The sequence below is a fragment of the Xenopus laevis genome, chromosome 2L, assembly GCF_017654675.1.
Source record: "Xenopus laevis strain J_2021 chromosome 2L, Xenopus_laevis_v10.1, whole genome shotgun sequence".
Classification (NCBI taxonomy): domain Eukaryota; kingdom Metazoa; phylum Chordata; class Amphibia; order Anura; family Pipidae; genus Xenopus; species Xenopus laevis.
In genome coordinates, this window is record NC_054373.1 from 98,180,682 (window position 1) to 98,206,484 (window position 25,803).

At 37.4% G+C, this 25,803-nt stretch overlaps 1 protein-coding gene across 1 annotated transcript; it reads right to left on the reverse strand.

The window, feature by feature from the left end:
- Window positions 1–245: 245 nt before the first annotated feature.
- On the reverse strand, window positions 246–22,204 carry ywhag.L (tyrosine 3-monooxygenase/tryptophan 5-monooxygenase activation protein gamma L homeolog). The gene is made up of 2 exons (XM_018244800.2): window positions 21,801–22,204; window positions 246–3,590 (listed from the first exon to the last, which is right to left on the reverse strand). The coding sequence occupies exons 1-2, from the start codon at window positions 21,885–21,887 to the stop codon at window positions 2,934–2,936; spliced, it is 744 nt and encodes a 247-aa protein (XP_018100289.1). The 5' UTR covers window positions 21,888–22,204; the 3' UTR covers window positions 246–2,933.
- Between the last annotated feature and the right edge of the window lie 3,599 nt (window positions 22,205–25,803).

A 25,803-nucleotide genomic window follows, 5' to 3' on the forward strand; every position in this document is an offset into this window, starting at 1 on the left:
GCCCCTTTAAAAGCTTAAATGAACCAAAAAATACTGTTTTTTAAAGTAGATTTGCAGATTTTGCAGACTTGGCTTGCGAAATTTAGAAAAAAATCTTTGGGTATATTTGAACATACAAATTTTAGATTTCAGATAAAAATGCACAGACATGACCCAGACATCAGTGGTATATAACACTAAATAAGGTAAAATCTAGGTTACAGTAAAAGCAATAATTGAAGCCTAAAATAAAGAAGACCAGACAGTTTTCTGAAGCAGCACCCACATCAGATCTGTAAGTTTATTTGCTCAATATGCGACAGTTACATAATGAATCACATTCATATTCCATCACTGAGGAAAACTGCTAGAAATGGTCCATGTGCCAAAAGAAAAACAAACCTGTACTGAAAACACAGAATTTGTTATTTTAAAAAAATCAAAAGTGAAAATGGGGGAAAAAAATTTATCCACCAATTAGACCTTAAATAAATTCACTGCATTACCATAACAGAGAAGCACAAACAAAGGCTTATTCAAAAACAGTATTTTCCTACACATTAATAATTAGAGTCTCACCATGACTAACACCAGACGTTGAGGTTAAGCTAACACTGGTGTTTTAAGTTCCCACCCGATTCCCAGTAAAGTAAATTTTTGTTTTGTTTTTTCAATTTAAATTTTATATATATATATTTTTTTCTATTTTATTTTCTTTTTAAGCAAAATTACATTTGCATGTCACAATAGCAAAATCAATATTAGACCAAATATGTGCCTATTGCAGTGTGGTAGAATACAATCCACCCTTTCTTCCTTCCTTTCCAATTGAGAGACATGATTCCCAAATTTAAAAAATAAATAAATAAAAAAATTAAATTGCAGACTAGTTTTTTGCCATAGGAATACATAACATGTACTGTATAATTTAATTCCAAGCTACGTTATAGAAATACAACACTAGCATGCACAATATTGTATTGAGATTAATGCAGCGGTAATCATTTCATTGGAGAAACTGTTATATATAGGCAAGTGCAGATAAAAAAAAAAAATGCTGCTTTAACCCATTTCTTTATTCCAAGCACTTTGAGACCTTTCAAGATAATTAAGGTTTTATAGCAGTCTGAAAAAATAGTAATGTAATTCCAGTAAATTACTTTCAAACTCGACATTTAAAAAGATCAATTCAATCAAGTCTTTCTTTAGGTATTAAAAATGTTTTTTTCCTTAACGAAATGTACTGATCTGCAAACCATGCTGTGGTTTGTTATTCCAAAACCAAAAAAAAATAAGACACGTTAACTGTACCATTGTTACATATCTCCTGGATTTTATTATCAAGTGGCAAAGATGAACACGAATTTAACTGGAATATTAATGATATCCTGTAATTACCTATGGCTCATAAATAACAAATATATATAATCTGCTAATCTGAAAGGCAATCGGTCCTTCCAATGTTAAAACAACAACAAAAAAAATTCTATACAGATTTGCTTAAGAACTTCTAAACTAAAACGTTTAGAACTTTGGTTATGAGTCAACAAGCCTTCAAGATATTACATAAAGCAGGATTTTTCTTATTGGGCAAAACCATTCATATTCATGCAAACACCAAGAATACATAAACTTGAAACCATTTGGATTATAACCAATACTCCTGGATAAAGTAAAGGATTAGTTTAACAAAGTAAGACACTTAAGATACTTTCTTGCATATTCATGCCTTGCAATTTTAAAGTTGACCTGCACTAAACAGATTTTATAGGTATTATGTTGATATGTGTTTTCAAAAAAGGGAAAAGATCTTTGCCTTAAGTATATAATATGCTTTGAGCTAGTGACAAGCCTTTATACTTTAGTGTACTCCTGTATGGGATCATTCACTTTAAGAAGCTAGAATGCAAAGGAAACAAATCATATTACATATGATTTTTAGTGAAAACTAACACAGCTGTAGAACATTTGGCATTGCTGTAGATGCTATGGAAACAGAGAGAAGCATTTGTTTATGCAGATGCATAGAAAGCCTGATTATTAAAAGTGTACATGTCACTGAATTTTTAAATAAAATCCAAAATGGATAATAAAGAAAACATTATATCCTCCAAGGAAAATCATGCAGATTTTAAGAGAGAGAGAGAGAGAGAGAGAGAGAGAGAGAGAGAGTGAGGTGTGTGGAATATCCATATCTGTTTCTAAGATGTGGCAGTGAAACAGCGGTGTACTTTACATACAGACCTGAAATTTTAGTTCTTTTTAAAATGGTTACAAAAGTTATTTCCATTCTTCAGCCCCAGAACTGCTCTCGTCAACCTACACTGCCCCTTTGCTTAAAACTGTATCAGATGAACCATCAAAAATGCAACTATGGCCTTAAAGAAAAAGTAATACTATGGTAACCAACCTTTCTTTAAAATAAAAAGGAATTCTACCTAAAAATACTTTGGAGTGAACACTGTATCAACTGGAGTAATGTGGAGTGCACAAAGTACACAAGAGCAACAGATTAAATAGATAAATAGTATATAGCATGAAGGACAAGACGTGCATTTAGCTATAAAAGAAAAATAAATAAAAAATAACTTACTGGAACCACAAAACTATTTTTAAAAAAAGCCATTCCATTCAGGTTATGCCTACTGTTAAAACTCTTCCTAAATATGTCAGCGATAACTTAAAAATAAAAACAGCTCCACTTGTATTAACTACAGAACAGTCCATGTGCCAGTGTGAGGCTGCCATTCCATACCAGCACAGCCAGTCTAACTTTCCATTCATGGTGTTTTGGCAAAATGTCGAAGAGGCAATCAAAGACAGGTGGTAGGGTCTTCCCTGGGGAGGATGTCCCTTCCATACCATCCCCCAACCCTTAACCCCCCACTTGTGGGAAAAAAAATAAAGACTGCGGTAGTAGCATCAGCGTGCGGCTGCCAGTCCCTCATTCGATTTTAATTGTTGCCTTCCCCACCGTCATCGTCTTGCTGGTCGCTCGTCCAGAGCGTTAGGTTGTCACGTAGAAGCTGCATGATGAGTGTTGAGTCCTTGTAGGAGTCCTCGTTCAAGGTATCCAACTCGGCAATGGCATCGTCAAAGGCGGTTTTGGCCAGATGGCAAGCCTGTTCAGGAGCATTTTGGATCTCATAATAGAACACAGAATAGTTCAGGGCCAGGCCAAGCCTGATAGGATGAGTTGGCTGCATATGCTCTTTACTTATCTCATGAGCCTCACTATATGCTTTCTCAGAGGATTCAACAACTGTGGCCCTCTTCTCACCAGTGGCCACTTCAGCTAGATATCGATAATAATCTCCTTTCATCTTCAAGTAGAACACTTTGCTTTCGTATTGGGTTTCACTGCAATTCTTGATGAGGAAATTATCCAAAAGGCTTAGCACATCCTGACAAACTGTTTCCAATTCCTTCTCAATTTTTTCACGATAAGCTCGCACCATTTCTATCTTTTTTTCATTGCCATCTGCAGAAGTCTTCTGCTCAATACTACTAATAACCCTCCAGGATGAGCGACGAGCTCCAACTACATTCTTGTAAGCAACCGACAATAAATTTCTTTCTTCATTTGAGAGTGGTTCATTCAGTTCCGTAACCTGCCGAAAAATAAATACAATTTATTACAAATTTATTTAAAACCAACTTAAAAAGTTAGATGCGCACACATATCTTACACATATTTATATCAAATGTGAGCCAAAAGCACACAATTCAAATGTCAGGCATTACTGATTTTTGGATCACAAAAAAATGAATGGAAATGGATTACAGTTCACATGATCCAAAGGATGAACGACAGACCAGAGACAAACCATTATAGATTAAAATTAGAGACACGGTACTTGTATGAACCTTTCTTTTCAAGTAGGCACATTAGGCATGCATTTTCAACCCAACTCATTTAAAACAGAATACTTTGATATTCTGTGTTGAGGAACCTTTGTTTGTCAGTTAATAGTGCTCTTCAAGCAAAATCCTGTACTGGAATTCGTAGTTATGACCCATGTGGCCCCCTTCAAGTCTCTGATTGGTTACTGCTTGGTCACAAGGGTAATCAGTCAGTGGAAACCAAGAGAGCTGAAAAGCAGGAAGTAGTGTTCTGTTATGTTAGACATCCAGTCACTCCAGCCTTTATAAATTACATTTTTGCCTAACTAACTATATTAGAAATCCACTACTTTAAGGCATAGTAGGAGCTGATAAAAACACTCTTGGGCTTCAGCAAAGAATACACTAATCTACTCAAGTACAAACCTTAAAGGACATGTAAAATTTATATTTCCTACCATAAGTTGGGCATACCTTCCCCACCCAAGCTACATCATTTGTACTGCATATACCCCCCTCCATTTGCCAGCGTCATCACATTTTCCTAAAACAAATAGCAGCTTTCATCCAGCGGCCATTTTCCCTCTGACATATCATCAGTAATATTGACATCTGCAAACAGGACATGTATGCTGTAAAGTTCATGCAATGCAGAATGCAGATTTACACAGCACAACATACTTTGATAAAAAGTTCTGCTGGGGTTAACCACTGTAATGGTTAAGCTGAGGTGGTTAGGAGAAAAAAAAATAGGATCCGACCGATAAGAGTTTCGATGGGAACCAGCAATGCTATCTCTTCATTGGCTTTGAGACTGGATGGTGTGTTTAGTAATCTGAGCCGAGAAGAACTGAGCATGCTCTTGAGCCAACAGCCAAAGTAAATTCCTGAGGGAGGGGGCAGAGTCGGTCAGAGGAGGAGAAGGATTTCTAAGTGATTAAGGGATGATGCAGGCTTACTGTTAAACTTAGAGTGGCAGTTATCTAAAGATTCCAAAGACACTGTTGACTGATTTTATATTTGTAGGGGGGTTTACATGTCCTTTAAAGGGGTTGTTCACCTTTGAAGGGTTATTCTGAGACAATTTGCAACGGATTTAAAAAAAAATTTATTATCTGTTTTTTGAGCGTTTTTTATTCAGCAGCTCTCCAGTTTGCAATTTCAGCAATCTGGTTGCTAGGGTCCAAATTAACCTAGCAAGCATGCAGTGATTGAATAAGTGACTGGGATATGAAGAGGAGTAATAAAAAGTAGCAATAACAATACAAATAACATTTGTAGTCAGAGAGAATTTGTTTTTAGATGAAGTTAGTGGAAAGAGTGGGGGGGTTAGTGGAAAGAGTTGGAAAGAGTCAGGAGAAGACAAATAATTCAAAAACAATAAAAAAGACCAACTGAAAAAAAAAGAAAAAAAGAAGACCAACCAAAAATTGCTTAGAATGACCCATTTTATAACATACTAAAAGTTAACTTGAAGGTGAACCACCCCTTTAAATTGCATGTGGACCAGGTTTTGTTATATGGGTATATTTTTCTGAAGCTTCAGATCATGACAGAACATGAGGCCATGACCAGCATCCTCAGAAGGAAAGCAGATATACAAGTACTACCTTCCTAGAAGTGGGAGGATGCTTGAAATTCACGAACAGCTGAAATAGTACAGGCTAATACTGCATTGCCGCATGAACATACTGTAAGTTAGTTTCTATGCAACCAAGCATCAACTACAGCAAAACAACACCCTTTTTGCAATTCATTTTGCTTAAAGAGAATGTCAACACAAAAATAATCGTTTGCCTAATAGAAGAAAACATAAATCTAAGCAGCTTTGCAATATACACTCATTGTTTGTCCGTTTCTATTCTCTGCCCTGGTGGCTCAGACCGTTGATACAATGTAAGACAAGGCAGCTGATTACCAAACCTGTCTTTGCTGGGGAACTAAAACTCGAGTTAAGTAAATGCTGTTTTCAATAGCAGTTGTTTTTACAAATAACTTTAAAAGCAGGGTCCAAATTTGTAATAAATGTATATTGGAAAGTTTCTTCGAATTTGGTTTCATTTATAAGGCAAATTTTGGGGCTGCCTTGCCCTTTAAATAAGCTTCTTAACATTAATGTGGTCCATTAAAAAAAATTTAAGAAACATGGACACTAAACACCTGAATACATTTCACGTTTAATATACAGTATGTGCAATATAGGTTTCAAAATAAAGGAAAGCAAATCCACCAAATTCAAAAAAGAAAAATATGTTACTTTATTAAGTTATGTTGTCTTCGAAAATCCTGTTGGAGGGGGTTATATGTCACAGATCAGTGATTTTGTTCACAATATATATTTTACTTTTTTAATTTAGATTTGTTAGTGCCTGTATACTTTGTTTCTCCAGAATATAACAAAGGGCCTTTGAATGAATTGACTGAATGAATAAAGCCTAATTCTAAAAACCTTAGGGCCTGGAACAAAAGATACAATTAGGACAGTGGGCCATTCGCACTGACACAATTAGAACCACTCATTGTCCCCACAAAAGATCCTTGCCAGGATTTATATACCCACTATGCTTTGCTACAGTTTTCACTGGACAAGACTGACAAATTTGTGACAGCAAATAGATCAGTAGACTACAATTGCAAAAACAAGTCCCAATTCCTGCCACAGAATAATTTCAGGGGGCAGCCACCTTTCTTGAATGATCTTGGATCTGCATATATCCACAGTAAACATTTTTGGCAGCAACAAGGAAACATTTATCAACAAACTCTGAACTTGGTCAACTCACAATTCTTTAGGTGAGGGTTATCTTGTAATTTCTTGTAATAATTACCACAATAATTACCACATTTATCTGCCCATGGGCTATAAAAGGTATTGCAGACATTGTAATGAAACTGATACGAAACAGTATATTTTTTTACATCAAGTGCATTCTTAATTAGCAACTCATTTAAATGCATATTCAATAGTGCACTGGTTTCTGTTCAATAACAAGCATCCATTAAGTTAATTCATAATTAAGATAAGAAGCAGATGAATTTTATGCTGAAGTAACGAAGGCATTATTAAGTCAAGAGAATATTTAAGGGGATGTTCAACATTAAAATTTGATTTTATATGGTGTAGACAGTAGAACACTAAGACAAATTGCAATTTGTTATATTGTTTATGGTTTAACTTTTACACTTTTTTGCAGCTCTCAGGCTTTAAACAGCCTTCTGGTTGCTAGTGGTTAGTTATATTATCAACCAGGCAGCGACTTTAAAACCAAAATGGAATTTGAATAGCAGAGGGACAAAAAGATAAACCGTTAAAACAAGAATTTATAGTGGTGCTTGAAAGTTTGCAAACCCTTTTGAATTGAAAATATTTCTGCACCTAAAACTTCACTTGTTTTTCACATCTAGTTCTTAAACTAGATATTGAAAACTAGTGATATGTGGGTGGACAAAAAGTCAGCCTATCCCTAGCCCGTACCCAGCAAGACACTGTTATCTATACCTACGTCTGTCAAATCGCGGACAGCACTGAAGGGCTTGAGTATATACAGTACATAATACACAAAAGCCATGAATATCTTGTAAATTATATTTTTATAAACGGTGAGTTCTGATGTAATTTCTGTCCCATGACTCACTTAAATTTGTGTATTATAATAAATAAAGTACCCCCAGTTGTAAAATATGAGGATATTAGAAGTTACCTCGGAGTTCCATGACCTGTATAAAAACACTCGGCCTTGTGTTTTTATATGGTCATAAAACTCCTCGGTAACTTATAATATCCTTATATTTTACAAGAGGGGGTACTTTATTCACTATATACAGGGCTTGAGTATATACAGTAAAATAGCGAAAGATTATAAAGGAACAGGAGTGTACTGATGTTGTACATGGGGAAGGTTGTGGGCAAAGTTTGGCCTACCATCCACTAAAACCAGCAATTTGTCATCCCAAACCCATCCAAGCCCTTTCAGGCAAGAACACACATCACAAATGATAACCAAATTAAATAAAATTCATAATTATACTTCATTTATTCATTAAGGAATATGATCCAACATTATACATGAGTATTGTCAAAGTATCCTCTAGGATTATTTGACAGGAAATTAAAGTTGGATATTTCAATGAACGAGATGATTATCAAGTTTAAGTGTAGAAGGCCCTGCATTACTGAAAGGGCAAATAAGTCCCAAAATAAAACTTTGCCTAATAAACAATTTTCCAATATACATTTATTACAAATGTTCAGTTCTTTTAAAGTTACTGTATATATAAAAGCAATTGTGATTGAAAGCAGAAGTTGCTTATCTACTCTTTAAAGGAGAAGGAAAGGTTAAAACTAAGTAAGCCTTATCAGAAAGGTCCATCTAAATATACCAGTAAACCCTCAACGTAATGTTGCTCTGAGTCCCCTGTCAAAAGAAACACTGCATTTCTTTCCTTCTATTGTGTACACATGGGCTTCTGTATCAGACTTCCTGTTTTCAGCTTAAACCTCATTGCCCTGGGCAAGAGCATGCTCAGTTTGCTCCTCTCCCCCCACCCCTCCCTTCTCTACTGTAATCTGAGCCCAGAGCAGGGAGAGACTCAGGCAGGAAGTGATGTCACACCACATTAATACTGCAGCTCCTATTCTAAACAAACAGAGAGTTTCTAGAGCTTTTTACTCAGGTATGGTAAAACATTCTACAGAATAAATATAGCATTCTAGCTTGCACTATTGCAGCTCATCTATTGGCAATAAAATGCCTCCGTAGCTTTCCTTCTCCTTTAAACAATGTTGCAAAAGTCTTATCAACAGTCTGAGCCATAAGGGCAGAGAAAAGACAGGGATAGACATACACTGCTTTTAATAGCAAGATATATGCAAATAACTGTAAAAACCATAGAAAATCTGTAATGAATGAATATTACAAACTTGCTTAGAATTAGACAATTATTTTTGGGGGTTGACGTAAACAGAAATCTGAGTCTTCACTATCCAAGTCTAGTCTTAGCAACACAGGTTTGTCAAAAAAGTTCCATGGCTCAAACAGAATTTCTGAGGATCTCCAAAAATAGTTATTCATGCTCAACAGACTTGATAGTGCAGCACCACAAAAAAAAGCATACATGCGATCACAAAATGTAGTATCGGCATGAGGGACACAGAGCACTCACGGGACTTACGGTAATCTTTGTGCAAAAATTGATTTACACCATTACATTCGGAGAGAGAGAGAGAGAGAGAGAGAGAGAGAGAGAGAGAGAGAGAGAGAGAGAGAGAGAGAGAGAGAGATCGAGATCGAGAGATCATTTGCCTGGTCATGAGCTTTAACAAAGAGCCAGCACTTCACAGTGGAACTGCTTTCTGATAAGCTATTGTTTCTTCTAACATAACTGAAGTGAACTAAACAGTCATGACTTGGGTTAGCCAGACTTTGATTCTTACCATGGAGTTCTGTTCTCATATCTACCACTAGGTGGAGTATTTTAGCAATGCAGGTGTCCCATACCTCCCAACTGTCCCTTTTTCGGAGGGACAGTCCCTCTTTTGACAGCTCAACCCACAGTCCCTCATTTGTACTGGAAAGTCCCTTTTCTCTGCACTGAACAGCCAGAAAAAGAAACAAAGTTTCTCACTTAATTGGCTTTTAGCAGAGAGCCCAGAACAACTAACAGGTGCAAATAAGATACTTTGTAACAATTTTGAGACACAAAAACACAGTTTAGATAAGGAGAAATATTTTCAAACTTTCATAACCTGCCAAATTTTGTAAAACAAACATGGTAATTAGGGGTGTGGCCACAGAAAGGGGTGTGGTCAAAAAATTGCTGCGCTACGTGCGTAAAAAAACTTTTTGCCCCTCTTTTTACTTCCAAAATGTTGGGAGGTATGGTGTCCAGGAGCTATTTGGTTACATTCCCATTGTTCTTCTGGTCGGCTGCTGGGGGAAAGGGATGGGGGTAATATCACTCCAACTTGCAGTGCAGCAGTAAAGATTGACTGATCTTTACCAGAGTATTAATCACACGACTGGGAAACCAACATGTCTAGCCCCGGTCATATTTCAAAATTAAATATTGAACAAAAATCAGCTCTCTTAAAAATACGGATTTCAATGCAGGATTCTGCAGAATAAGTGCTATTAACTGATGCATTTTGGAAAAACTTTTTCCCATGACAAAATCACTTTAAGAAAAAGTGGGTGAATCAGAATACAACCGTAAACATGTTATAACAAGTTTATACCAGTTACTGAATCTTTTGCCACACACAAATATGTAACTTTTAACTAATTTGTTTAATTGGGTACTCACTATTCAGTTTTAGGATTTGTGTGAAAAAAAGTAAACATTATAGCTAATATTTATGCAAAAATATTTAAAATTTAAAAGAGTTCACAAACTTTCAAGTACCACTGTATAAAAATAAAAAAAGCATTTTCAGTTACAGCTGAAAAAGAGTCAATATACGAAGGTCAATAATTCAAACATAATACAAGACCAAATGAAAAGTTTAAAATGGTCTATCTACAATAACTTTTAATATTTCAATTAAAGGAGAAGGAAAGTTACCTGAAGCAGTTTATTGCCAATAGATTAGCCACAATAGTGCAAGCTATAAGACTATATTTATTCTGTATAATGTTTTACCATACTTGAGTAAACAGCTTTAGAAACTCTCTCGCTTTGTTTAGGATAGCAGCTGCCATATTAGCTTGGTGTAACATCACTTCCTGCCAGAGTCTCCCTGCTCACTCATAGCTCTGGGCTCAGATTACAAAAGGGAGGGGAGGAGGGAGGGCAAAGAGGAAGGGAGAGGAGAAAATCGAGCATGCTCAAGCCCTAACCCTGGGGGTTCATGCTGAAAACAGGAAGTCTGATACAGAAACCCATGTGTACACAATAGAAGGAAAGAAATGCTGAGGACAGAGGACTCTGAGGGTTTACTGATGTATTTATATAGACCTTTCTGATAAAGCTTACTTAATTTTAGCCTTTCCTTCTCTTTTAATAACTTTGAAGAAGCTTTTAAAGAAACAAAATGCAGTTTTCATGGAATCGTACAGCTTCCAAGATATAGCTCATTCTAAGTCATCATATTAGGGCAGTTCACCTTTATTCAAATCAGTGCATGGTTGCTAGGGTAATTTGGACCTGCAAAGGATATCTGCTGAATGAAAAGATAAATAACTCAAAACCCACAAATAATAAAAACTAATAATAAAAGCCAATTGCAAATTGTGTCTGAGTATCACTCTGTACATCACACTAAAAGACAATTTAAAAGCAAACAACCCCCTTTAAAATGAATAATAAAAAAGGTTTTGATTGGCAGCAAAACACTGAACAACTTTGCCACCTGTCAGATTTAACAGAATGCTAAACACTATAGAAAATCTGTTGCAAAGGTGCATTAGACATCAATCTAGAAGCTATAACTTAAGAAAAGCATTCTAGAACTGCATAGACATCAAAATATAGTTTCAAAACAGATTCTTCAACAACCCCAACCACTGGAGGAGAGACTCCAATGAGCTTGGTCACTATGGCATCATATACCAAAGTAAATGATATGACCATCCGAGGATCCAGAACTGCTACATATCTATGGCAACTGGCAATGCTAACCAAGCCTAAAACATAGTATAGGTATGGGACCGGTTATCCAGAATGCTTGGGACCTGGGGTTTTCCAGATAACGGATCTTTCCATAATTTGGATCTTCATACCTTAAGTCTACTAGAAATTTTGTCTTCAATAATGATTAATTATATTTTAGTTTGGATCAAGTACAAGGTACTGTTATTACAGAGAAAAATTAATTTTTAAAAAATTGGACTAATTGGATAAAATGGAGCTTCTGGTAGATGGACTTTCCGGAATTCTTAACTTTCTGGATAACAAGTTTCCGGATAACCGATCCCATATGTACTGTACATAGAGACTGTATCTTACACTTTATGGTAATTAACCTGCATACATTCTTGTTGATAGAAAAAGTGTTGGGTTTTTTAAATGCTTTTTATTAGACAAGGTATGGTGATCCGAATTATGGTAAAACCTCAGGTTCCGAGAACTCTGCATACGAGATCCCATGTATGTAGTGCCTTGTAAGCAGGAGAAATTTCAATGGTTTTCAGTGGTAGTTTTGTTTTTTCGTATATATTTTTTTATCTTGCCTTTATTTACCATACAGATTGAGTGGGGCATGGAGATGGTTGATTAATAGCACATGTATGTAATATATGATCTGGAATCTCTTCTGTCTACTAAAAAAATGTAAACAGGTCTTTATGTTTAATTTTTTTTGTTTTTACATAATGCATCAGTAACTAATGCTGCTTCAGTAGAATACACCATTGAAATCTGTTTTTCAAAAGAGCAAACAGATTTTTTTTATAAATAATTTTGAAATCTGACATGGGGCTAGACATCTTGTTAGTTTTGCCAAATACCCTTCAGTCACTCTGTACCGTTGCACTGCAAGTTGGAGTGATATTACCAGGCACGTTCTGAAAGCACAAGATCAGGCACAATGACCTGGGATGGCTGGCTAAAACACCAATAGTCCAATTTAAAGAGAACAAGAAAAATTCTTGGTTAAATGGTAGAATGAATTATTTGCATATGTACACAGTGCAACATAGAAATAAAAACTAAACCATAAAAATCATGACAAAAGTGCAAGACAGTCTTATTACAGAGGGGAAATACAGTAATTATTTGCTTTCTGGGAGATTAACTTTTTTTAGAGACTTTCTGAAGACATGCCATACCTGAATTTTTACATAGCTACATTTATAACTGTATATATAAGCTTCCTCATACTGAAATAAGAAACTTTCTAAATACAATCAATTAAAAATTCTGCATTGTTTCTGAAATAATTGAGTTTATCATCACTATTCCTCTCAACATCTGTTTCTGTTCATTCTGTCTTCATTCAGCAGTTGGGTGTCAGATGAATGATCCAATATATCATATGGGGGGGGGGGCTTCCTTTCCTGGCAGATTTATTAGAGCTCACTCAAATAACGGATTCCAGTACAAACAAAATATAACAAAATAACTGCCTTTTGCACAAATTCCACATATAGAGAGACATGTCTTGTAATTTTAATAAAGTGAGCTCTAATACATCTTCTAGGCAAAAGGGGCCCCCTATAAGATATATTGGATCATTCATCCGACGCCTAACTCCTAAATGATGAGAGAATGAGGAGAAACAGATACCAGAGTGGAATAGTGAAGATAAACTTGATAATTTCAGAAACAGTACAGAATATTTAATTGATTGTATTTAGAAAGCTTTTTTCAGTATCCTGAAGCTAATATAACATTTTCATTTTTGCGATAGTTCCCCTTTAAATTGGCCATACACAAGCAGATAGTGCCAGGAAACAGGCAAACAAGCTTGATAGCCAAATCTAGAGAAACACAGCATTCCAAGCCACACAATGCTAATACAAACATCACCTGCTAGTCCTCTTATCAAGGGACAAGGAAAAAGACACAAACAGTTTAAAAAACTATTTCCTGAAAGTTATATTTTGAATATTTGTATACTGAGCCACCCCTTCACTCAGATGTCCAAATTGATTCCCCCTCTATTCTCTAAAAAGTTTGAATACATTCTGCATTATATCCACTGACTTACTATTAGTTATTTTGTCACCCTTGTCTGGGAATAACATTCTTTTCTGCCTGCATTCATATTTAATTTAATTTTTCTACAGCCAGTGCAACTGCAGCTCTTTTAGTTACCGTACATCCTTTTCTAGAGTGAAGCTCAGCCCCCTCTTGCATTCTGAGCACTCCTATATCTCAGACTATGAAGACCTCAAAGAGGTGCCTACTGCACATGCCTGATAGATCTGCATTGGAGCAGATGCAGTGAGCATGCCCAGTAGTGGAAGAGAGGCGTGAAGATTTATTGCAGACAACTAATCTCCTGGTGTGCCTGGTACTGTTTTATTACAGAGAAAAAGAAAATTGTAATTTGATTATAATGGAGTAATGGCAGACAGCCTTCCCATATTTAGAGCTTACGGGATAATGGTTTATCGAATACCACATCCCAGACTTGTATAAGCATTTTAAAACATGATTAAAGTACATCCAACATTTCTCACATTTCTAGAAATAAAAGATTCTCTTATTAAGTTTGGCCTGTTGCTTCACAGTCAGATGTTTTTCTGCAATGCTTTCTCTACAGAACTTCAACCCTAGAATACATATGTTTTACTGTGACACCCATACCTAGGCATTGTGTACAATTAAATTTATCAAAATTCAAATGTGTAAATTAATTTTTTTCTCTCTCTTTAAATTAAACTGGAAATATTACTAAACTCGAACAAAAGCGTATTTCTAAAAATTTGAAAAATAGAATGCATTGAATTTTATTGAATAATCTACTCATTATTTTCAGTGGGTGTAGAAAATCTCAAGAAAATTTGGAAAATTGAATTCACAAAGAAGTTTTTTTCATTTGCGTTTTCTAGAATGCCCCATCCCTTCTATTAAGCATGCCTGTATTAAACCAATTTCTTCAAAAGTCTTTCTACAACCTCTCCTAATCTGGCTTCATGCAAGTAGTTTTTGGGCATTGGATATTTAGGGGTTTTTATACTAAACGCTGAATTTATATCATTATTTTATTATAAAAAAAAAACCACGACCAAACTCGCACGCCCGATTTGACCTTATTTATTTAATTATTAAAAAAACTTGGATCAGAATAAAAACTGTTAAAATCGTGCGAAGACCCCAAATTTTTGGTATTATTGGGCTAAACCCAGCACAAACGACAATATCTTCAAATAGGGATAGGTGCCTCTACCATTGACTTATACATGACCTTGACAGGTCGGAGATGGCGGATTTTTGGATTCTGGCTTTTGCTGCCAAAAGTTTTTGTTTCAAAAGCCTGACCAGATAAATTTGTGGTTTAGTAAATAACCCCTTTAAAGTTCGATGGCTTGGTAGCTGGACATGGAGGAATCAATGTCCATGCAAATAACGAGAAATTTATTAAACTAATATTGCTAGACACCCCTCTGAATTTAGTCCCTACGTTTTTTCCTGGGCTACTGCGCTTATATGAAAAACAATGAAACACTGCATACATTTTGCCTCTGGCATTTCCTTCCCTTGGGATCACTTATTATTCTGTTTAACCTTACGAGTTGGTATAGAATTTTTTTAGTATGTATAGTGTAAATCTGATTATGTTCTGTAGGCTTTTTATACGGATGTATATGTGCCACCTTCCTATCTTTTGTGTACCAATACACAGGTTTTCTGTTGTGGTTTCACAACAAGCTGACGGAAAACACTGCCAACTATGAAATACAGCAAAACAATCCTTTATGTAATCATATACAAAATAAAGTAAGGTTGGACAGATACCTGGGAGTGCACATTTTTTAAAAAAAAAAATCTATACCTCTCAGCCAATTAGTAAGGTAAAACAGAATTGATCCAAAAGAGACAGATTGAATTTTTGGGATAGGGGGCCACACAGAATCTGTTTTTACAGAATCTGTTTTTACAGGAGGCACAGCTGAGAGTTGTCTCTCAATACCAAAAACAAGAAATTCATAATAAAAGAATGTATTTTGTTACACAATTGAAAAACTGAAGCAGTCAGATTAAAACTATACTTCACCAACACTGACTTATCCTACAAAAAAACGTATCCCGTTTATGCAAGTTGTGCCTTCATCCCTAAAGTCTCATTTAAAATTACAGCCAACACAGTTACATTGTCAATGCCAAAAAAACCAAAATATACCAATTAACACCTTTTTGGGATTAAGAGGCATGTTTCTCTGCCCAAGGTACATGAAGTACCCCCAACACAAAGGGTAAGAGATCTGTACATACAGGTATGGCTGCAACTGTGTGGATACAACCTATTTATGGATACATGTAATTTATCCTTGAGGTCTCAACTATAAAGGTAAAAAAATATAAAAATTTTTTGAAAAGAATCCCTCTACTTAAACTTTGGGGGGGGGGGAACCATGAAAAAAACCTAAAGCAAAAAGAAGTGTAGTGAATATTCACATTAATGTATTTGTTCCATGATAGATTAACAAAATAGACTATGTGTGTTTAATTTATGAAGGAAAGTTTGATTTAAAAAAAAAATCATGTAATATAGGATTGGAAAATGTATTATCAGATTCCTAGGGGACTGCCTGTGATGTCACTTCCTAGTAACCCTTTTAAAAAGAATATATTTGTACACTGTACTGTGAGATTCTTTTAATAGGCAAATTGCATGCCCAAAATATGACTTAGTTGCTAAGCTTTTGTATGTAGTTTTTCACTTGTGTGTTTAATTCACTATTTTGCAATAAAAAAGGTTGCTGACCCCGAGGAACGTCTATGAACATGACCACAATGTTGGACCACAGTTTTTTGTTTTTTAAATAAAGCTTTCTGCGTGACCTGATTGATTATTAATCTCTTCTCAGCTGCACCCAGGCAAGTTGATTTTTATGGTAGTGGGAGTGCACTGCCAAGGAAGTGTTATATATAGGGTTGCCACCTGTCCGGTTTTGACCCGGACAGCCCAGTATTTTGAGGGGCTGCCCGGGTCTATACTTCCTGCCCGGTTTTCCAAATAAGGAAAACCGGCAGGATTCCCTTGATTGACACGGCGATCGGCCAATCGCTGATTGCAGCATCATAGCCCCGCCCACTGACTTCACGGGTTACTCAGAGGCAAGTCATATGACAGAAAATAGAGGAAATGGAGGCTGAAGCTTCCCGATTCACTGGATGCTATTCTCCTCCCACAGAACTAAAAATAGCATTCACTGTAAATACTCAACGGAGCCATATAGTCTGGGCACATGACTGCTTTCAATGCCATATGACTCTGCACAGTTTTGGCACAACTATGGAGTCCTTTTTCAGGCTCCTATTATCTGTATGGGGTGCGCCTTGTGGATATTCATTGCAGCATTCATAGTTTGCTTTCATGTGATTGGAAGGTTGCAGGGGGATAGTTTTCCATAAAAAAAAAAAACCTGAAAGGACCAATAACAAAAAAAAAAGTGTTTGTACTTAACAAAAAAAAAAACACCAAGACATTTAAAATTCATAAAATCTTTATTATGAAATAACTTACCAATTCTCCGCTTGCGCTCCTCTTCAGAAACAGCGACAGGGCGTCGACCCATCGTGCGGCGCTCGATTTCTCTTCCCTGGCTATCTCCTATAGAAGGCAGGTAGGAGAAATCGAGTGCCGCTCTATGGATCGTCGCCCTGTCGCCGTTTCTGAAGAGGAGTGCAAGCGGAGAATCTGTAAGTTATTTCTTAACTTTGCGAATTTAAAGTTAAATGTGTCTTGGTGGTTTTTTTTTTTGGTTATTTAGAATCAATTTTTTTTAAAAAAAAATTATGTTACTGGTCTTTTAAATGGGATCTAAATGCACAAGATTACCAGTACTGGATTCTCATATGCTTGTGGATGTCGTTATACTTACAGAACCATAGCATAACAATACATCGATCTGTATTATAAATAGTGCACTTATTTGTATGTAACCTATTAGCCAGTTTGTAGCTCTTAAAATAGAAATTTGGTTCCAATTGTTATCTCTGCATAATTTACACACTAACATATGAAGTAGAAAAACTTTCAGATTGATGGGTTCTGCCGTATCTGATGGATTCTGCAGTACTGTAGTGTACAGCACTTTATTAAAGTTATTTTGCGTGGTCAGTGCTCCCTTTAACTAAAGGCATGTCCTTGGAGTGTGGTTCTGTAGACTGAGGTTGATGCATTGAGCCTGTTCCAGGCTGTATGCCGAGTACCTATCTAGGAATAGTACCACCCAAAAAATTAATAAAGTGTTTTAAAGTAGTGTTGGGCGAATTTGTCCCATTTTGCTTTGCCACGGAATTCAAAAATTTCCTGCGAAACGTGTGAAAATTTTCGCAAACTGCAAATATTGACGCTGTGTCAAAATTGTCGCAGCAAATTTGCACCTGCTGAATAAATTCGCCCATCACTTTTAGAGTTTGCTTCAGAAATACTACTAGTGTCTGTATAAATAAGCTTCTGTGTAGCAATGAGGGCAGCCATTCAAAGGGGTTACACAGCAGATAAATTCTATAGAACATAATGGTGTTAGCCGTTATCCACTATTTAACCTGTGCCATATAGACTTTTTTCAATTTCCGCCATTACTACACAGCAACTTGTTTATATGAACTATAGTAGTGTTTCTGAAGCAAACATCAGTTTACCAGTGCAGGGCAACAGTATGTGATATTTTCATTTTGTGGTGATACTGTTCCTGTAAATCCTGTGTGAATAAAATTGGAGGTAGAGATGTTTCAGATATAAGTATATATTATATAATGACTAACTTTTGTTTGGAAGAGCTTATCAAGTTGTGAGGACCATAATCATGTACAATATGGAAATCAAGAACTGGAACGGAGAGAGATGTCCAAAGGGTCTATTTTGTGGGTGGCCATAATCATGTACAAAATGGAAATCAAGAACTGGAACTGAGAGAGATGTCCAAAGGGTCTATTTTGTGGGTGGCTCAATTCCAAACACGTGTGGCTTTGGAGACTCATAGAAGCACTTAATACTTTGCAGAGAATATATTTGCCCATTATTTCCCATATAATGGGCCAATCTATTTAATCTCACAACCCTTGTGAGTCTACAAATCGAATAATTAGTAAGGGTATAGATATTTTAATAAGAGCACCTAAAATATATTTTCACACCCCTGATAATGACAAAAGGTGTAGCTTTTTAACATACTTCAGATAAGGCTAAAGTATATATCTTTAGAAGCAGCTGGGAAAATGGCAGAATGGCTACATGACACAAATACCTTGGAATGCTGCCATTTACGCTGTCTGGTAACCACCTGGGTGCAATGCAGATTTAGTCTCCTTCTGACATCATCATAGGTTGCTATGGAGATCAGTGAGGCGACTTTTTCAGATAAGGTAGATGAGGGCAGGGAAGGACAAACCATAGCTTGATGGTGTAAATTCACAAAAATGTGGCTGTATAATTTTTACGTCATTCGCATAATCAATTTCTAAAGCACCTATAAAATATAACCATTAAATTACAGACAGCAATTGCATTCCATTTATTCCCCTGCTACTACCAAACTTGAATATATGCAAATCTGACATCATTCACTAAACTAAAGAAAAAACCAAAACTGTAGAAATAAAAAAAAAAAAAACAACACTAACATAATGATGAAAAAGAACAAAATGTCCACTATACAAATATCATGGGATATATACAAAAAAAATAAAGGAAGGCTGAGTTTCTGTTATAGATAGAGAGACTGCTCCTTTGCAATATGGTGGAGATGCAGTGCATGTAATAACTGAAAATCCCAACAATCAAGTATTAAATAAATAAATAAATAAATAAATAAAAAGGACTTTGTCATTCTTTTAAACAATTGCCTTCCACCCCCCCCCCCTCTCAATTCCCCTCCCTTTTTTAACCAGTCCAGCCTCTCTCTGCAATATGACAAATGCAGAATCTTCTGGAAGGGCTGGTACTGCCTCCCACTACTGCTTTGTTTCAGGAAGATCACATCGGAGGCCAGCTTTTAACCCATTCTCTCTACTTATTTTTTTAAAACATATTTAAAAAAGATGTAAAATAAAAATAAAAAACTGCACAATGCTTCCATGTTCCCATATATCAAATAGTTCTGTATAAGAACAAAATACAGCCTGTAATTACTGCTGAATTAAAGGTTTCATCCTAACATTAACGGAATAAATATATATATATATATATATATATATATATATATATATATATATATATATATATATATATGTGTGTGTGTGTGTGTTCTGAAAAGTGGAAATGATATTTATTCATTCATTCATTCAAGACACCTTCAAGATGAAAATCACCAAATCAATTACTACCAGCAATGTTGATCCATGCAGTTATTTGGACTGTTGAACTACACATATCAGCATTCTCCGTCAGCTTAAGGACATGGGAACTGCAGGATCATGAAATAAAATAGATTGATGCCTGTTATTAAAAGGAGACACAACTCAAGCCTTTGTGGAGGCTATAAAGCATAACCAAAATACACAAATGGCAGGTTATCGGATATTTCAATGGATCACAAGGGGGCAAGACTAGTTCTAGCCAATGTCAGATAGGTGGTTAATATATATTCCATTTGTTTGCGACTTACAATTGCTTGCACATACCATAGTAACAGAAGGTTCTACATGCCTCCAAAGTGTCCTACCTACAGAGAAGTACTGTCAAGATGAGGATAAGGGAAAGATAAAAAGACTATCCCAGTTATCTAATGGCCACTTAACATGCATCTCTTCAGCAGTTGCTAAGCAGCGACCCCCTTAAAAGCAAAAGAACTGCAATGGAGCTATGGTGCATTCCCTACCTACTGGGCCCAAACGTAAATGGCTGCTGTCACCATTAAAGAGTTGCCTTCAGATAAGGCTTTAATGTGGGAATGTAATAAAAGTCGCAAAGAGCAAAACTATTTGCACAAATAAGAATAAAAATGTGCATTTCGCAATGTAATACCCTTCCTTAAACTGTTATTACATTGTGAATTTTAATTGCAATTTTTCATTGCGCATTGCCCACTTTTAAGAAGTGCTTGAAGGTGTCGTAATCTTTTGGAGCAAATATAACAACTTTTTCAGAAAGAAGTTTTATTACATTGACTGTGCATTGGCGCAAACTATGAAAATCGCAAACCTTCTTCCACTGTCGGAAGTGGTCGCTAAACAGTTTCTCGCAAAAGCTATATTAAATTCGCACAAAGGCATAACTATTTTTTCCGTTACTGACTTTTATTACACTCCCCCATAGGTGTCTGTTAGTCCCAGATACCCTGTGTGAGCAGCAGCCCCAATAGCTGCAGGCCCATGCAAGCCCACAGCAGCTGAGAGGATGTGAATCTGACATCCCTGCCACAAGGTTTCAAAATGTTACCGGCAGGCTGTCAGAATGTAGCGAATTAAGAGAATCTGGGAGGGGCTATGGGGAGATATTCCTGGTCAAGCCCTTCGCAGCTTCACCAAAGATCATAGCATGAAACCAACACACGTCCACTGAGAATAAATGACATTCTATAAAGGCTCCTGAAACATGGCACCATCCCTGATTGGCTACTGACACATGGTTGGAAACGCAACTAGGTGTCAAACATTTTCTATCTGTTCTTTACTGAAACGATATATTTACCGGATATCCCAGTACCCGTGTGGCTGCCTTAGGCTCTCCTAACGTTGCTGAATTACAAATCTCTGCATCAGTTGATGTTCTCAGCTAGCGAGGCAGCTTGTAGATGCCGGGTGCATACGAATGCTTCTAGGGAAATCCTACACATGTCACAAATACGTCCCCAAAACAGGAATACCCAAGCTAGTGCCAGTCACACGTCCAGGTAGATAATAATCCCATACTTTACTGATGCGAGGTCTACTTTTAATGATGTTGTCTCATTAGGATCTACACCCATAAAAGCATTGTTCACATCCTGTTCCATGGAAAATATTACTTAAATATTGATTTATGAGAAAAGGTATATTGTTATATGCATTATTTCTTATGTATCCTTAACATAATAAATATCTGCATGGGAGAGTGATTTAGTCAAGATGTTTGTTGACAGAGGCTTGAGATCTACTGATCACCAGCTAAAATTCTACTGGTAGATCCTGATCTATCTTTTGGGCACCGCTGTAATAAGTTGTAGCTGAACTAAAGGGCCGCAGGCTGCGCATCCCTGTCATACAGACTCCCCTGCAGTAAGTGCATGGCTAAAGGTCAGCGGGTGACAGGCGGCAGTGAGAAGAGAGAGACCGGTTTCTATATACATATATATAGAAGACATATAAGTGCCCCATGTTAAAGTAGGAAACTAGAGGAGCGGCCACTAGATCGCCCGGTACCCCGCCCCCCTCCCCGCACTTACGGCTTTCATAGCAGCCGCCATATCATCATATCTCTCAGCTTGCTCCGCCAGTCGGGCTTTCTGCACCAGCTGCTCGCGGTCCACCATGTTGCTGTGAGAGAGAGACTGTGCGAGGAGAACGTGCAGCTGTGCTCGGGGCTCGCTAGACTGCAGCAGAAACGATGCAGAGGCAGGACCAAGGCAAAGTCTCCCTTAAAGCCAAATGTGCTTTCAAGCTATCTACAAGTCTCCTTCCTCTTTCTGTCACCTACTACCAAATAACGGTGCTTGCCTAGCTAGTTACTACCCACAGCTACAGCGACTGCCCCTCTGCTACCCCGCCTCTCAATCTTCGTACGGCCTATTGACGTCACTCCGAATAAATACAAGTACCACCTATTTGGCGCCGTACAAGGGCAGCAGCATGAGCTTCGCTCACTAAAAGGTCTTGGATGATTGTAGGGCGGTGGTTCCGAGCAGAAATAGTGCGGTACGGGGCGGCAGGGAAAGGCCGCATGGTGTGATGGGAATCGTAGTTGTTTTAGGCATGCGGTACCGATGTACTTCTAGGGAAACGCCTCGGACGAAAGACTACGTCTCCCTATTTGCTCTCTTGTTTCTAGCCGCCTCATGCCTGCATTGATACTGGGGATTATGTCTCCAAATTGAAAATTGAACAGTACAACTATTGTTCAAGAACGGTGTTCTGTTTTGTAGAACGCTCAATGGGTGTCCGTATAGCCTAATAAAGCTCATCACTCAAAATCAGTAACGCTGCATGGTTACCTCTTGTGTCATAACTTGACGTCATACTGTTCTATTGCTCTTGGGTACTATACCCACATAGGAAGGATCATTCCATTGTTATAACAGGCCAGAATATGATGACACTGGAGAGCTGCATTAGACTGAAAACATTTGGCTTGACACAACAGTTTAAAAAAGTTACAACACATACTTTATAGTCTCAGGCCTCCTTGGGAAAAAGGAAGATTATTTCATACTTACCGAGATCTTCCTTTCCTAGACGTACTCCATGTCAGTACGTTACGGGATAGCCCCTCCTCCCTGCTCCAATTAGAAGGAACCTCCCCAAGCCTTTAAAAGGCCACCACACCCACCTACCGGCGTCTTTGTAACAAGCTCTTAAATTACCGGAAAAGAAAGGGCGGGTGTACTGACATGGAGTACGTCTAGGAAAGGAAGATCTCGGTAAGTATGAAATAATCTTCCTTTTTCCCTAGACGTACTCCATGTCAGTACGTTACGGGACATAGCAAGTTAACGTTATCCCATGGGAGGGAATATGCTTTAAGAAGAAACTGTAATAAGGAAAGGAGTATCTCTGACTAGATAGTCCACCATCATGCAAACTCCTTACCTTAATATAGAGAGTCCAGGTGAAAACCCCAGAATAAGTTCACCAGGCTAAGAATAGAGCTATAGTATAGCATATACTATAGAGAAAGAGAGAGAGAGCGCGAGAGAGAGATGTTAGCCCACTGAGAGTGAGGAACAAGTTAGCTCACTAACCACCACTTCACCCTCCAGAAGAGAGAGAGAGGAAGACAGTCCTGTAAAAGGCGAATTCAGCAAGCTGAAATACTTACTCTCCTACTCACCAAAAAGCATTCATCGCATGTATGCCTAATTTCAGTGCACATTGCAAGGTACCTGTAAGAAACACTTGGTAGGAGTAAGAACCCAAAACAGACACAATATAGAAATGATCTGCTTAGGATATATCCATAAATGTAGGATATCCAATGTACCCTCAGGTACCCAAGGCCAGTACCATAAATATCTTCATATCAGAATGCATGTTAGTCAGGACTGTTCTAACAGAAAGCAGATCCTAAAGATCGGAGACAAGGGCACCTGAGAAAATAATTGGGATTAGAATTCCTTACCCTGTGTAAGGTCCTGTGATGAGGCAGACTCAATTAACTGTAAAGAGTTGAGCAACTACAGTACCTAAGAAAGAGCCCCTGTTGGTTGACCCAACCTAGTACTCTGAGAGGTATAACTGAATACCCCTAAGGTTACAGATCCCAATAACCACAGTGCAACTAAAGGACTAATTCCAAGATTTATGGAGGCAGATTATATGCCCTGGATAAATGTTTATAGTCACCCACAAACCTGTGTTCTCTCTACCCATAAGGGACCCACTTAGATGTGGAATCAACTATACTACATATTTAATCGTTGAGGCTGACCTTGGAACTGGAGGGACACTATGGATGTTCCAGTAAGTGTCAGAAGGGCCTCTGATCTACTAGAGTAATGCTGGGTCATATGTATCAGGAGTAGCACAGGAATGTGAATCCGAGAACAAACCAGGATAATAGGAGTGTTGTATCTGGAAGTTACCTGGACATTGAGCTCTGTGCGAATGTTTCAGACACAATTTTCAGCAGGTGTAAATGTAATCCCCCTAGCATAGGGAATAATGTGACAGACATGGTCAAAACAGACAAAAAAAATACTTCCAAGCCTCCCATTTGAAGCTAGACAAACCTGTAGGACAGATACATAAACTATCCTTAATTCATTCTCAATGAAATTAATGACTGGAAGTGGTAAGAGATTACACTCTACTGTAATGACTGCAACCGTCCCACTTAAGGGAAGACTATGATCCTGCTCAGAAGAGCCAAGTACATTTTCGGCCGAAGCAATAGGATAAGTAGCAACTGCAGTATGTAACTGTAAGGAGGAAAGATCCAAAACTGCTGGTGTTCCAAGAGGGCACAGACATAGAGAGGGAAAATAATTAACGCTCCTAGGATGCCTCCATCTGCTGTCCAATCAGTTACCTATCTGGTGTGGAAGAACAGCCGGCCCTGTATTCTAAAAAACCACTAACTAGGGGTTTGAGAATTGAAGAAAAAATAAATAAATAAATAAAATAAATGGGCCCAAAATAAGTGCCTTCTGGACACAGAGCCTTAAGTCACAAAGCCGTTTTGATGATAGTATAAGGTAGTATAAGCAGAATATCCCTATCCTGGGCCAGACTTGAACAGAGGTCATCTCTATGGACTAACAAGACACTTTGGAGGACTCCTATAGCCTGAAAACCCTTGGTTTGAAATATATACCTTATGCAAATTCCCAGTGGCCTGATATGTATGTGTACCCTGTCTCTATAGACACCCTGTATTGGCAGATAAAATGTCCCCTCTATCCTGACATTAAGAATATCAGTAGAAATAGTATAGGAATAACACTGGGTAGTGGCTCCCCTCTCTAATTTGTAGGAGGCACCAAGGAGTCACCCTAAAAAACGGTAGAAATACATCTGGGGATCCTTCAGCCAAGCATAGAGAACTGTATACCTTGTTCTTCCTTAAACCTATGAATATGGAATTTCCACAGGTTGCACCCCTCGAAACTAGCCAGATGTCCTGGCTGCTATAGTGAAATTTATGGATGAAGAGTTCAAGTACTGATTGTTCCAGGAATCTTCAAAAATACTATATGTTGCATAAAAATATAGGTTTATTGAGCCAACGTTTCTGGTTCCAAAAAAGAACCCATCCCAAGGACACAAATCATATATAGATATCTGTGCAAACATATATACACACTCATATACATGCCTTAATAATAAAATATATGCACCTGCCTATGGCCCTCTTATAGATGCAAACATATATGTTGCTTGGTAGACCAGTTGTATTATGGAGTTTATCCATTTATTGAGCATTTGTTCTGAAGGCAGTAGAATCCCCCTGCAGGATGTGGGCCATGGTGCAAGCATATATTAAAATATGTGATAATAATATGTACCTCGGTCAGAGTCCTAAGCTCCTGGTAGAGCACAGTACCCGACCCCAGAGCTCGAGCTGCGTGGGTAGTAATAGACTGCACAATTGACTGGGCAAAGCAATTATCTGGTCCTCCATTCGTTCAGGCAGTGATCGGTGATACAAGGCTGCTGAATCTGGAAAAATTTACATTCAATGGTCCCAAAAGTAGTACATACCTGTGGTTATTGTTAACCCAGCAATCCTTATGA

Excerpts from the sequence above, each read along its gene's own strand:
- ywhag.L (XM_018244800.2), bottom strand. The coding sequence starts at position 21,887 with ATGGTGGACCGCGAGCAGCTGGTGCAGAAAGCCCGACTGGCGGAGCAA. Across the intron at positions 3,591-21,800 it reads TGGCGGCTGCTATGAAAGCC|GTTACGGAACTGAATGAACC; the intron begins GTAAGTGCGGGG and ends ATTTTTCGGCAG.